General features: G+C 33.9%; 1 protein-coding gene across 22 annotated transcripts in view; it reads left to right on the top strand.

The window, feature by feature from the left end:
- The window catches only part of PPFIA2 (PTPRF interacting protein alpha 2), a 504,804-nt gene that overhangs the window by 366,001 nt on the left and 122,551 nt on the right, over positions 1–16,252 (top strand). For all 22 annotated transcript variants that reach the window (XM_050749219.1, XM_050749217.1, XM_050749222.1 and 19 more), the window contains one exon: positions 10,798–11,019. In XM_050749219.1, coding sequence (XP_050605176.1) covers positions 10,798–11,019 — 222 coding nt within the window. The remainder of the gene's footprint in view (positions 1–10,797; positions 11,020–16,252) is intronic.

Genomic DNA, 16,252 nt, shown 5'->3' with positions numbered 1-16,252 from the left:
TAGATTTATTTCTAGGCATTTATAGTTACTGTAATTGTTATCTCCTTTATATGTTTTTCCTAATAAATTAATACTGGCATATAAGGATGCTATTGATTTTCCAATATTGATAAGGATTCCAGCAAACTAGCAAACCTGTCAGTTCTAAGAGTTTGCTATACTCTTGGTATTTTCTCAGTAATTAAGCAAATTGGGAGGATTTAATTTTCTCTTCTCTTCCTTTTCAGTTTTCATTTCTTATTATTGTCTAAGACTTATAAAGCTTGTAAAAGTATAGACTTTAATAATAATGCTATTCATTAATGTGATGCTTATTGTAGTAAATGGTAGATACCTTTGATCAGATTTGGAATTTCTTTTACAAGTTTTCTAAAAGGTATTATCAGAATACGATATACTCCCCTTTCAAAAGTAGTGGATTTCATTGACAGATTTTTCTTTTAACTTTAAGTTATGTGACACATGCAGAATGTGCAGGTTTGTTACATAGATATACATGTGCCGTGGTGGTTTGCTGCCCTATCAACCTGTCATCTAGGTTTTAAGCCCCACATGCATTAGGTATTTGTCCTAATGCTCTCCCACACCCCGACAGGCCCTGGTGTGTGACGTTCCCCTCCCGGTGTCCATGTGTTCATTGTTCAACTTCCACTTATAACTGAGAACATGCGGTGTTTGGTTTTCTGTTCCTGTGTTAGTTTGCTGAGAATGATGGCACATATTCTTTTGGAACTATTTTTCTTTTCCTAGGGATAAACAACTTGATTTTTTGTTTGTTTGTTTTAATTGTATGCATGCTTCTCTGACAGAAATGAAATTTTTAAAAAGAGAAAAGAAATTAAACTCTCTTGTACCTGATTAGTGTTTATTATTTCTATGCCTAACACCAATTCTTTACATATAAAATTTTTATGACCTGGATACAGGTAAGTTGAACTCTTTTTTGACTATCTAAAATATATGAGAGCTCAAGTAGTCTAAGTAGCAGTAAGTCTGGTACCAGCCTCTTGAGACCAATGTTGTTCTGTCCAAGTGATCTAAAAACTTTCAAAACTTGATCAGACCAAAAAGGTGTTTTGTTTGTTTGTTTGTTTTTGTTGTTGTTTGCTTGTTTACAATTCATGAAAAGATAACTGCAAAATGTGACAAAGTAACAAGCGAGTAAAATTTTAAAAAATGCTGTTGCATATTTTTAACCCTCAAAGTATCACTTTTGAAACAAGTGTTCCCTCAAAATCAAATACCATCCATGAACCATTGCAATAACCCACTGACATACAGGCCAAATGAAACCATCCTGTGCCAATAAATGGCCTAGTTTGGAAGTTCCGCCAGCAGTAATGACAATCCTCTACCAAAGCTATTCTTCCGGAATAATTTTCCATTCTCCAAATTTTACCAGTTGAAGTTTAGGTTCATACTCATGTTCCCAAGTACATCAAGATGACTGAGTCAAAGGTCTTCCAGATTCCATGCCAGAACCACCACTGGGTGTTGGACCCTAGTTCAAGTTCATACTCTTACTTCCCTCATGGTAAGTTCTCCTTGTGGACTCTTGGAGCTCCTTGTGATCTAGTCAATTGCCAGTCTACTAGTGAATTTAGAAAAACATTGAACTTCACAATTGAAAGAGGAGTAATCTGTTTTTTCCTCTCCTTCCTGAAATTTCCTGGTTACGTCAAATATCTTCCCCCTCCACTCTCTTAATATCAAGACACAGTAGAAGAGACACTTTTTGTCAGCGTTCTATTAAATATTCTTCCTTGGGATGTGGGAGCCTACTTGACTTATATTTACACATCTAAAAGGACTACTTGGTAATTCATCCAAGAAGAAAGATCCACTCTAGTGTTACTTCTTTATTTTATAGATGAACAACAACAGCAGTAACAAAACATTTGAAAACTTTCAATTGATGACTTTCTCTAAAGAAAAGAATAAACTCTATATACACAAAATAAATTCAATATACATGCATCTCATCTCTTCAAACTATATAGATTATTTAAGAATTTGACAGGTGAATGTTTTTCTCTATCAACCATTAACATGTTTATTTCATGCTGTAATGTGGGACCTAGCTATTTTTATATTTCTGATTATTATGAACATTTATCATGGGAATATTGATTTAACTGCAATGTAACAGGATCACCATGGATCAGTCTGACTGCTGTAAGAATGAAAATAAGAAACAAAGTTAGAAACAAAGAACCAGTTACAAGGTTGTTACAGTAATTCAAAGGAGAATAGATGATGCAGACAAGGGTGACAATGGTGGAGGTCATGACAGTGGGTCACATTCACATATTTTGTGAAAAGAAAGCCAACAACTTTTTCTCATAGATTGTATAAAAGATGGGAGAAAAAGAGAGAACTCAAGGATGACTCCACCATTTTTGGAGAAAGTGAAAAACTGAAGTTCTCACGAATTGAGTTGGGGATGAATTAAGGCAAAACATATTTGGGGTAGAAGCACGTTCTGAACACAGATTTTAAACATACTGAGTTTGGAAAGTCTGTTTGACAGCCAAGTACAATAATTATATTACAGTTAATGTACAATAATATGTAAGTTAAGATTTAAACTTTTAATAGAGATAACAATTTTAGGAATATATATTTTGGTAGGTGAGAAAGACAACAAACATATTTTGTAAATATATAATATAGCAGGGCTGAAAGACCTTTCTGATAAAGTAACAATTGAAGAGAGTTCTACAAAGACATTCTTAGTCATCTTTGACGACCCCCTACTTCACTCCACAGGTGATCTCATCCAATGTTATAACTGCTTGCAGAAAACATCCATATACTCACTATTCTTTACTGTGGGCTTATACAGTAGCTTGCCTTGACACCTTTATTTTGACATCTAACTAGTCATTTAAAACTGTTTTCAAAACCCAGTCCATGATTTTCCCCATCCTAACCACAAATCTGCTTCTCCTGCAGACTTTCTCTTCCCAAAAAATTGCAACACCATCTTTCTAATCAAAGACTACGAATCTTGCAGTCATCCTTGAGTCTATGCTTTTTGTCACATATCACATTCAATCCATTCAAAGAATATGACCCCTTTTATAACCTTTAGTCCTACTACCGTGGTCTAAGCCAATGTAATCTTTCACCTCTTAATTCATTTTCTTAAATTCATTTTTTTGTCCTGTCTTTTATAAGAGGACTGAGGAATCCATTGAAAATGTAAGTGAAATCATGTCACTCCTCTGCTCAACACCTTCCTATAGTTTTCATATCACTTTGAGCAAAAGCCGGTCTTAAAATGATCTCAAGAATATACATCATATTTCCATCTATATCCACTCCCACCCTCTTGCTTTATTTAATACAGTCCATTCTAGCTACACTGGTCTCCTTGAAAATCATAAACCCACTTGTATCGCTTTGTCTTTGATCTTTCTGTTTCCTCTGCCAGATAACTGCATGATTTATGCTTGTGTTGCAGGTTTTAGCTCAATGTTTTCTTTTCATAATCAATTCCCCTACTATAAGCTTGACCCAAATACTGCATGTGATATCATTACACTCAAGTTTTTCATTGTTTATTGAAAATTCAAATCTAACTGTACATTCTATATTTCATCTGGCAACCCTAACTGTGAGGAAGGGGGAAAAAGAAAAATGGATATTGAACAAACAAGCAAAAATTGTCCATTACAGATAGGAAAGGCTTTATCTGAATTACCGAGTTTATGATGAGAGAGTAACAGTTTACCTGCAAAGTTATACATGTTACTTCCCTATTCAAACACCTTTGATGGCTCTCTGTCATTCTATCTGGTACCCAAAGTTTATTCTATGCAGTATGGAAAAACAAAGGCCATCATAATCAATGCTGTCCCTACCTTTCAAGTCTCATATTTTACCATTTCCTTATAGCACATGTTTTCTGCTCTGCATATAGGACAACTTATAATTATTCTGCAGGGAATGTTCCCCTCCCTTTGCTCATGTTATTTTCTGTTCCTAGAATAAGTACTCCCCTCCTTTCCTTTACTTGAAATATAATAACTAATCTTTCAAGACCCGACTCAAAGAATATCACAAAGATATTCTCTGCTGTCTGTTCCCACAACATAAATATGAAGCAAAATAAAACTTTATGATAATACTTTATGGCAATGCATACACTTGCTTATTTGTGTATTACTTCTCTGCTTGATAGAATTGCCTTGATGTCAGAAATGTATTATCACCTTTTAAAAAATTCTAAAACTTGTTATCTTCCACCTTACACAAAGTAAGTGCTTAATAAATATTTGTGAATGAGTAAAAATATATATTTTTTAAAATATATATAAAATATAAATTTAAAATAACATATTACATTTGATAATTAGTAATTTCAAATATATATATGTACTGCTTTAAAAAATTGAAAATCTTTATGACTTTCTGTTGGGAATTGATTTTTCAGAAATGATACCAGGAACCCAAGCCATAAAGAAAAAAAATGACAAACTGGACTTTCTTAAAATTAAAAACATTTGAAATTCAAAGAACACCATCATGAAAGAAAGTGAAAAGATAGTCTAAAGAACAGAAAGAAGCTATTTGCAAGCCATATGTTTCATAAAATACTTGAATCAAATATATGTAAAGAATTCATGTAAATCAACAATAAAAATACATGTAAATAAATTAATATGAAGGCAAATAATTTGAATAGACATTTCTCCAAAGAAGATATACAAATGAACATAAGTACCTAAAAAGATGTCCAATCTCGTTAGTCATTAGGAAATGCAAATACAAACCACAAGGAAATATTACTTTGCACCCACTAGAATACCTGAAATAAAAAGATAGACAATAAGAAGTTTTAGTGAAGATGTGGAAAATTAGTACTCTCATACATTGCTGGTAGGAATGTACAATGGTGCAACCACTTTGGAAAACATTTCCTCAACATGTTAAAAATAGAATTGTCATATGGTCCAGCAATTCTACTCTAGGAATCTATCCAAGAGAACTGAAAACATTTGTCCACGTAAAGACTTCTACGCTAAAGTTCATGGCAGTTATTTATAGTAGCCAAAAGGTGGACACAACCTTAATGTCTATCAACTGATGTATACATAAATAACATGTAATATATCCCCATGATGGAATACTATTCAGCAATAACAGAAATGAAGTATGGATAACATGCTACAGTACTTGAATGAAATTCAAAAACATCATGCTCAGTGCATAAAACTAGTCACGAAAGAACACAGGTTCAGTGTCTCCACTTCTGTGAAAAGTCCAAAACAGCGAATCTGTATGACAGAAAGTAGTTAGTGGTTGTCTGGGGCTGTGGGTGGGTGAGTGATTGCTAATAATTATGAGATTTCCACTAGGGGTGGAAAAAATGTGAGATTAACTTATGTTTATAGTTGCACAACTCTGTGAGTATACTAAACTCCACTGAACTTTTTATGTTTAAGAGTGCATTTTATGGCATGTAAATTCTATCCCAGTAAAGCTGCTTAAAATAAGTATTGACTTTTAATACAGTCATTTGTCATTTAAATTAAAGTGCCACAATTTATTTTAAAGGTAAGTCAAGTTAACAGTGGTTTGGAACAAAAACAAGATCTTTTTCTAAGATATAAATCACAGTTTTAATATGACTTTTCTGATATTATTAAGACACACAGTAAGCTCACCATAGAATATATTTAAGGTCATGAGAATAAATAAAAGATTATGTATTTTCTACAAATACAAGTTTCATAAGCACTACAGAATAAAAATTGAGAGTTTTAATATCTTCTCATGGGTAATCCTAACACAATAGCATAAAGACTATGCAGTGAACATTTACTGCTTAATGGAATTTTAAAAGTTAGCATTTTAAAAGTGTTTTATTTTAATTGCCTGATTGCTCTCTACAGTTAGTTAAATTTCTCTTACCTTGAGCCCATTTAAAAGTATGCAATGTGCTTGTTAAGTGCATTAACAAGATTTTAATGGAGCGCAGGTGCACAGAATTGGAACAAACATTTTTCAAATTAGAAAATAAATATCGTTCATTCACACTGAATAAATATTTACCAATATTATATATATAATATATTATATATATAATATATATTACTCAGCATGTACAATTTTATCCTGTTGATTTATATGTTCTGATAAGAGGCAATATGGTAAAGGGGTAAATTAACTGAACTGGGAATAAAAGTTCTGCATTTTAATTCAGATCACCTCTATGTGATTACCTGAGTCTCAGTTTCTCCAAAATTCTTTAGAGCTCTAGAATCTTAAATATGATTTTTCAATTCCATAAAACATTTTTTAAAATAAAAATTTATTTTTCAAGGTTTTTATAGTTTTTTAAGCAAATTTATTAATGTACAAGTAACATATAATTTACGTGCACAATTCTGTCAATTTTGATAAATATATGTGCCTTCATAAACACCCAAATCAAGATAAAGAACATCCCCATAAACCTTAGAAGTGCTCTCATGCCCTCTTGAAGTCAACCCCACCTCCCCCATTCCACCTCCCATTCCAGGCAACAACCAATCTGCTTTCCTGCCATTATAGATTAGGATGATCTTTTCTAGAATTTCAAATAAATTAAATCACACATTATGTACACTTTTGTATGTAGCTTCTATTTCTCAGCATAATGTTTTTGTGATTCATTCATTCTATTGGAGAGATCAGTAATGTGTTTGTTTTCATTGTACAAACATATCAAGTTATATTTGTTTACGCCAAGAATACAATAGTTTCTCCTATTTTTAAGAAATGTTTTTGAATTTAATTATTTAGCATGATTGCATTGTAGTTTTATTTATAGCATGTAAACATTATTTCCAAGAATCCCTGTTGGTTACTAAATTATCTCTTAAGATACAAGTTGAATCTACAGACCTAATTCTGTGAAGATATCATTCCACATCTGAACATAGAACTGCTGTATTGTGGGTGCCAAACTCTATTTAATAAAAGGGGTAAGTGATGTTACGAATATGTGGGAATGTTGGAGTGTGTACTGCAGTTCATTAATCACATCTCCCTTTAGAGTCTCTATTCCCCTTTCTGCTGGAAATGTTGCTGGTTGAAGGATCAGAGCTGAACATTTCTCTCAGAATTGCTCTTAGAGGAAGGGAATTGTGAACTTCTACAGTACACAGCTATCTGTACATTGAACTCGGAAAGGCCAGTTTATAATCTTTAGGCAGCACTCAAGATCTGGATTAGGAAAGACCGGTGAAATCAATTGCCAGTCAGTTATTTCCAAATTTGAGATAACTGAGGTATGATAACTAATTTTAGAGGGGTTTTGCCATAATTTTAAATATCTTCAAATCCTGTATACAGTCTACAAGTAACTAGACAAGTGTAAGATTTATTAGAACTTCTGCCTTATCACATTGAGAAATTCCTCCAGTCAACTTTAAAAAGGCAATTGTCTCTGTCTTTCTCTGCTCTTTTAATTTTGATTCGCTTAGCTATTTCTCCACACTCTCACATTGTATTAGGTTATTGGACTTACACTACTTCTTTCCATTTGCCTGCATTTCCTTTCTCTGTGTTTTATCTTTCTCACTGCTTTTATGATGCTTTCTGTTCTTCCCATTCTTCTATAGTCCGTTCTGCTCTATGTGTCATTTGCATTCCTAAATATCATGAGCCATGCAATATTGTGCAATAAAAAACACAGGGCTTAAGGGGGTAATGAAGTTTATGGCACAACCCTAAAAGCTTTATCAGTGTCACATTAAAATAAAGGTAAAAAAGCTAATAAAAATGGTAGCACAGTTTTACACCTGTTAAATAGTTAGAAATTGCACAAATACAGTGATACTTTTTTTTTTTTTTTTCCTGAGAAAAAGCTGAAGTTTGCTTGTGGAGTTAGAAGACTTAAAGGCTTTCATTTTTTGTGAAGTTGTAAAAGGAAGGGTATCCGAAATCAGACAGAAAGTTGTAACACAGGTGTTGATGGGCAAATTTCTAACATACATGGGACACTGAGGTCAGTTTTAGATATTTGAGGAATGGGCATGTGTGCGTTTTATGTGTTCCTACGTGGCTTGTTTCAGCCAGGTGTGGTTTTCTCTATTTAGCCAGTGCTTCTCAGGAACAAAATTGCATGTTAAAAAACACAAAAAAATTACATTACATTGAAATTGCTTTCTAATATATCAATCATGTTGAAAGAAATTCATGTTTTTAAACAAGTGCTTAAAAAGTGAGCAGAAATAAGCGTACTTTCTGTGTTTTCTCTCTATACTTTCTGTTTCTACTTTTTTTTTTTCTCTTAGTTATTTCTCCCAAATTGCTGCACTGTCCTCACTACAAAACTTCTCCAATGTAGCTAGGCTGAGGAGCATACTTTTATTTATTATTATTATTTTATTTTTATATATTTATTTATTTATTTATTTTATTTATTTTTTGGTCAGAGTCTCACTCTTTCACTTAGGCTGGAGCACGCTAATGCAATCATGGCTCACTACAACTTGGACCTTGCTCAAGCAATCTGCCCACCTCTGTCTCTCTAGTTGCTGGGATTATGGGTGCATGCCACAATACCTGGGTAATTTTTCTATTGTTTAGAGATGGAGTCTCCCCATGTTGCCCAGGCAGGTCTCAAACTCCAGACATCAAGTGATCCTCCTGCCCCGGCCTCCCAAACTACTGGGATTACAAGAGGGAGCCACCGCATACAGCCCATACTTTCTTTTCTTTTCTTATTTATGTATGTATGTATTTATGTATGTATGCATGCATGTATTTAAAGGCTGTAAGGCTCTGTTGCCCATGCTGGAGTGGTGTGGCATGATCATGGTTCACTACAGCCTCAAAGTCCTGGGCTCAAGCCATCCTTATGCCTCAGCCTCTTGAGCAGCTAGGACAACAGGTGCATGCCACCACACCCTCATTTTTTTTTTTTTAATTTTTTTCTAGAGATGAGGTCTTGCTATGCCACCCAGGCTGGTCTCAAATTCAACACCTCAAGCAGTCTCCTGCCTCAACCTCCCAAAGCACTGAGATTACAAAAGTGAACCACAACACCCGGCCTCTTAATTTTTAATCGACAAATAATAAATGTACATATTCGTGGGATACAATGTAAAGTTTTGATATATGTATACAATGTGGAATGATTCAATCAATTTAATTAACATATCTGTCACTCGCTTACTTACCATTTTTGTGGTGAGAGCACTTAAAATCTACTATTCTAGCAATGCATTATTATTAACTATAGTCATCATGCTGTGTCATAGAACATTATTCTTACTGTACAATTGAATCATTTTACTCTTTAACTAACATCTCCCATTAACTCATCACAGTCATCCTCTTTTTCCAGCCTCTGGCAACCACCATTCTACTAACAACTTCTATGCGTTTGACTTTTTTAGATTCTACAGATAAGCGAGGTGAAGAAGAATTTGTCTTTCTGTGCCCGGCTGATTTTACTTAGAATAATGTCCTCCAGGTTCATCCTTGTTGTCACAAATGACAGAATTTCCTTCTTTTTAGAATCTGAATAGTATTTCATTGTGTATGTATACCACACTCACTTTTATCCATTCATCCAGTGATAGACACCTAGGTTGATACCGTTTATTGGCTATTGTAAATAATTCTGCATTGAACATGGGAGTGCAGATATCTCTCCCACACACTGATTTCAATTCCTTTAGTTATATACCCAGAAGTGAGATTTCTGGATTCTATGATAATTTTGAATTTTTGAGGAACTCTCGTACTTTTTTCCATAGTGGCTATACTAATTTACATTTTTACTAGTAGTGTACAAGGGTTCCATTTTCCCACATTCTTATTCTCTCACCAACACTTACTGGCTTTTTGCTAATAGCCATTCTAACATGTATGAAGTGATATCTCATTGTGGTTTTAATTTGCATTTCCCTGATGCATTGTTGGTATTGAGCATTTTTTCATATATCTGCTGGTCATTTGTATGTCTTCTTTTGAGAAATGTTTATTCAGGTCTCTTCCCTGTTTCTTAATCTGAGGATTTCTTTTCTTTCTATTGAGGTGTTTGAGTTGTTTATATATTTTGGACTTGAGCTGTAGGGCATACTTCTGAAGATACACTTTTAGAAAACCCTGGTTTCTATGCAGTCCTTTCGGAAAGAAGAAAAATCATCTCTCAAAATATTTAACCCCCTTTAGCCTCCTTCTTGTGGGTTGTGTGCATGCATGATTTTATGTTAATAGTAATATAGAAATAAAAACTTTTCTATGCTATATGTTTGTTCCAGCTAGGTCAGATTCACAGCAGGAATAATCTTTAATAAAAAATATTTGGTAAGTTCTTTTCCTGGGCATCATTGAAAATAAAACTTAAAAATTTACAAAGGATCTTGAACAAAGATTTTTAAATTGCACACTTTATAGGTCCTTACCTATTAATTAAAAATAATGTGTGGTGTTATATCAATATAGTATTGTAAATTAATAATAAACTATATCTAATTGATAAAATAGTAGCTAGTACTTAATGTTTAGGATACCTCAGTGTTTTATGCTATGTTTTACATATAGAGAGAACATAGCATACTTTCCATTTCAAATACATCTATTAAACTGATTGAAAATTACTGATCTACCTTCATATTTTAATGTCAATTAACAGTTTCCTCAGAAACTTAGTTTTTTGGCAAAGCTAGTTCTTTTCAGAATTTCTTATTTCTCAGTGTGAAAGCAGTGTCAGTTTAATTTCTTTAAGTTTATTTTAAATTTTAAATGAAAGATGAAAATTCTTAAGTGCCATTTCTTTTTCTATTCCTGCAGCGTTTGTCCAATGGTTCTATAGACTCAACCGATGAAACTAGTCAAATAGTTGAACTACAAGAATTGCTTGAAAAGCAAAACTATGAAATGGCCCAGATGAAAGAACGTTTAGCAGCCCTTTCTTCCCGAGTGGGAGAGGTGGAACAGGAAGCAGAGACAGCAAGAAAGGATCTCATTAAAACAGAAGAAATGAACACCAAGTATCAAAGGGACATTAGGGAGGTAAGTGATTCATCTTACTTTCAGTCTTTGATTTCTGAATGCTGCTTCTGAGATACTGTTTCCATAATTTCCCTTAATGACCATACACTTTTTACTTCCCAAAAGACCATACTTTGGCATGCATTATATTAGTTATGAAACTTGTTCAATAGGGCAAATAGTTTACTTCATGAGCACTTTAAATATATATGGAAAGAAATATGTGCTATCAAAGGTCAGATATAACAAAGACATTCTGAAGCTGTGAATAAATTTTTTTAAACGTAAGCTTTTAATTTTAAATAACCCTAAATATGTGTATGAATCATGAATTGCTATACTCATACTCTTAGCATATAGAAATACTACAAAAATACTTCAAATTGTTCCATTGCTTGTTTTTGTTTTGTGTCATGAAGGTGAATGTATCCCTGTTAATATGCATATACACGCATATGTATAACATAACCTTTCTTTGTCTGTATATTAAATTCCTGTTAGACATAACATCCCTTTTTCTACTTAAAAATGAGTACTTTAGTCACTTCTCAGCCTCTTGGCTAATATCAAGTGAAAAAAGAGAGTACTTTAAGTTACTACAAAAGATACTAGGAGATGTTTGATTTGTAACACTGTCAAATCGTTTTACCTGCTAAGGTGAAAGTTTAGAATCTTTTCACTTTTTCACCTTTTCACTCACAACTAAAAAGAAAATTATATTTGTGGAAATTGAGTTTTCTTACTTTTTGCCTTTTCCATTTTTACATATTTTAAATGTATTTGTATCTTTTAAAAATATTTTTTGTATCTAATTAGCTAGTTGTTCATCAAGTTGGCCCTATTCTATGTACCCAATTCTTTTCTTACCATTCTCTTATAAGCCAATTTTATCTTACTTTTTCCCTGACTGTTCCACCAAAACTCTTCTCATAAAAGTCATTATTGACCTCCATGTTACTGAATCCGGGGTTCAATTCTCAGTCCTCTTAAGCACTTGATCCATTTTCCAGAGGACTTCCTCACTGGGCTAATAGCACATTCTCCTCTCCTGGTTTTCATCCGTATTTACTTGCTTACCTAATCGCAGGCTCTTTTACTGCTTCTGTTTCTCCTCCCCTACCTTGGAGTGTCTTCCCTTCTCCACCTACTTTTATTTCCCTGGTAAATTTCTGCAGTCTCATGGCTCCAAAAGCCACCATCATCTTAGGACTCCCAACTAATATCTCCAGCTTGTTCTTCTTTCCTAATTTCCCGATGTTTCTCTCTCAATCACTAAGGGATATCTCAAAATTAGCATTTTCAAACTCTTTTCTTGATGTTTTCTCAACAAACCAGACCCTCCTGCAGTCTTCCATATCCATTATTATTGTTGCTTAGGCCAAAAGACTTGGAGCTGTCCTTAAGATCTCTCCCCTCACACACTTGGTTTGATTCAGCAATAAATCCTGTTATCTACAATTTCAAAATATTCATAATGGGACCTCTTCTCAGAATCTTCGTGGCTTTTTCTTTTTCTACACAATCACTTTCTCTCAGTGGATTATTTCAATAGTCATCTGTTCCCTGGTGGTCTTGCTCATGCCTTCAGCTCACCTCAGTCTGTGCTCAACACAGCAGCTTAAGCTGCCTGCCTGTAAGTCAGTTCATGTCATTTTTCTGCTTAAAACATTTTAATGACTACCTATTCTACTTACAGTATTATCAAAGCCCTTACAGTGCTCTATAAGCCATATACAATCTCTTTAATACCACCTTCCTGACCTCCTGGAGATCATGTACTGTCTCATCCGACCATGCTCTGCTCAACTGGAGTGACCTCTTAAGCAAGCCAGACCTGTTTTATTACATTTTCTTTTCTCTCTGCCTTTTGTTCAATGTTGTTTTCTCAGTGAAATGTCCCCTGACCTTGCTATGTACACATATACACTCTCCTTCTTTTGTTTGCTTATCCCACAGGACTTCTATCACCTGACACAATGTATATTTATTTTACTGATATAGTTGGTTATCATATGCCTCCCTCCCCAACTATTCCTAAACATCTATAAGGGCTAAGTTTTTTTTTTCTTGTTTTGTTCACTGCTGTCTTCAGAGTACCTATGCAGCTATTGATTGTATAATAGGCACTCAAAAAATCTTTGCTGAAAGAATAGATATTTATAAGTAAATATCAGAAGGTGTGAATGATATCAGAATATGTACTAAGATGATGCCTACTAGCAAAACAAAACAAAAAGAGATAGATGAAGCATGAAGTGGTAGACTGCTCCACTGCAACACAGATAATGATACAACTTTTTATGAATTAATAGTTCATGGCTGCATCTCTCCTCTTCATCCTCCCCACAATTCCAGCTCAGAGAGTTCTTAAAGACAGTTTAACCTCCCTTCTGTATCACTAATAAGGAATTACTGGGATTTCTGGCTATCAAATCATCGGGCTCACTTCTTGATCTGTTGTTCATTCTCTCTGTCTTCATTCTCTTGGTTCTGGAGATTTAGATGATTTCCTTTCATTTTAGTACTCATTGCTCTGTTAATGCTCATCTAATCCAGCATCACTTACAGGTAAGGTCCAACATCCGATTCCCATTTTCTTACTGCCCATTTAAAAATAACTCCTTGATACTAATAGTCTCGGAATGTAGGTGACAAAACGCCCAGTCAGATGGAAAATGCACTCCTCTGATGCCAGGTGTTCTTTGATTAAGAATCTTCTCATGGGCAAAACGTTCTCCTTTCGTGTGGAATTATTTTAAAATACAACTACTCTTATCAGCCCCATCGTGTCTATGTTTATATTTTGGAAGAGTTTCTGGAGAAAGGAATATCTCTCATCACCCACCTTTGAAAGGAGATTGCAAACACAAATATTTTCAGAGCCAGGCTGGCAATGGAAAAGTAAAAAGTGCCAGGTGCAAGACAGTAGGAAGTGATGGCATTGATGAGACCTGTGAAAGGGCCTATACTCAGCCTGCATTACTGGATGTATCACTTTTTTTTTGTATGCACACACACACACACACACACACACACACAGAGCACTGTGAAGGCTAAATAAACTAATTCTGAAATATTCAGATCTCAAGACCCAGGCCTGTGGCTTATGAAGGATTTTTTAAGGAAGAGTCACATGTGAAAACTATTACAGTTGTGTTACATGGAAATTCTCAAATTCCTCACAACTGGCAAAAAGGGGAAATGCTAATTATTATCTCCATTTTTCTCAGATGAGAACCATAAGGTTCAGTGAGGTAAAGTAACTTGCCAAAGGTCTAAGCAGTTCTCTCCCCAGCAGCACAGCAGAGAAACAAGATCAGCATGGCTTTAAAACCTGCGCTTCTTCCACTATGAACTGCTTCCAAAATCAACACAGCGTAATAATTAATTCAGTGATAGCAATTATCATAAAATGCAGCTACAATATAACTGTTCTCTAAATAATCAATATTTGGATCTTTTTTTTTTCCAATAAGCAAGAAGATGTGAAAATCACATAGTTAAAAAAAAACAGATTACTTAGCACTTAAAGCTTTTATTTTCTTGAATAATATTTTACTGGGTTATGGTCACAGAGAGTCAACTGGATTGCAAGTTTCTTTTTCTTTTCTTAATTATTCTCTTAAAACATTATTTATTTATTTTAGAGACAGAGTCTTGCTCTGTTGTCCAGGCTGAAGTGCAGTAGTGTTTTCAGCTCACTACAACCTTGAACTCCTATGCTCAAGCAATCCTCTCACCTCAGCCTTTGGAGTAGCTAAGACTACAGGGCATGTGTCATGATGTCTGGAAAATTTTTGTATTTTTATCGAGACAGGGTCCTACTATGTTGCTCAGGCTGGTCTCAAATTCCTGGTTCAAGCGATCCTCCCACCTCATCCTCCCAGTGGACTATGATTATGGGCGTAAGCCACGGATTGCAAGTTTCTTAATAGAAAAAAATAAGCTCCCTTTTCTTGATACTCGTATAACATTTCTAACATAGTATAATTTATAAATTGTACAGGTAATAAATGTTTGTTGTAATAATTGAGGAAAAATTAGGAAATAAGAAAAAAACAACCACATAATAAAAAATGGAAAGGTAATTTGCTTTGCATGTGAGGACATTCTAAGGTATCTAAAAATGAACTATTATTTTGAGTAGCAAAAACTGCATTTACTTTTGCAACAATCTAATTTATAAATATGTTCCACTGATGGCTTCAGAATATATTTTTGTAATTTTTCTTTGTCAAAAAAGAAACCTATCCAAAATTTACTTTCGTTTTACATTTTGTCTTCAAACAAAACTCCTTAAATTGATTTTGACCTATGAAGAATAGGTGAGTTGGATTAAAGCTAGACACAACACTCAAATTAGAAAAATAGACAATCTTATAAAAGTAGCTTCTCTCTCCAGTTTTTAATCAAGAGGATTATTAATTGTGTATGGATAATAATATATCACATACATAGCTGTGCAAATAGCTAAAATTTTCGGTGGAGTATTTTAATTACATTTTGTTTTGTGAATAAAACCATCTTGTATTTCCAACTTCCTATTAACAGTTCTTCAGAATTTCACTATGTGATTAAATGAATTAAATACATATCAGTGTTGCCTTTTCTATTATCTGAAACATGTAGTTATATTTTTCACCTTAATAGATCTAAATTACCAGAGAGTTGTATTTATTAGATACGAAAAATATGAAATTTATATATAAACTTCAGGTCAAGAGATAATTGAATCTTTATTTTTTCTCATTTTTTGTAGGTAGCAAGTTTTAGGGACTAGAAAAAGCTCCCTTTTTTAGAATTTTTCAAATGACAGAGGGATAAGCTATTTCTCTGACTTGTAAATCCAGTTTATTTTTGGCAACACAGCCTGCAGTTAAAAATTGAATCTCCCACATGAATCACTGAATCAAAAAATACAGTACCAAAATTACAAAATGCAAAAATTCCTGCATGTAATGTATGTCATAGAGTGAGATCATCTAATTGTGTACATAAGAGGAATTAATAATAAAAAAAGACTATTATTTATCGAGGGTGTTTTCTACATGAGACACCATACAAAGCACTTCCTGAGTCCTAACAGCAATACTATGTGCTACATATTAGAATCTCAACTCACATAACATATGAAGAAGGTGAAGCACAGAAAAGGTGAGCAACATTGACCCTTGTAACAGAGTTAGTAAGTGTCCTGAACTAGCATTTGGAGCAAGTATGTACTACTTCAATGCTCATGTTCTTGAGAAATGTG

This window comes from Macaca thibetana, chromosome 11 (genome assembly GCF_024542745.1).
Source record: "Macaca thibetana thibetana isolate TM-01 chromosome 11, ASM2454274v1, whole genome shotgun sequence".
NCBI classification, from domain to species: domain Eukaryota; kingdom Metazoa; phylum Chordata; class Mammalia; order Primates; family Cercopithecidae; genus Macaca; species Macaca thibetana.
Note: the sequence above shows the minus strand (reverse complement) of the source record. Positions and strands in the feature narration are given on the sequence as shown.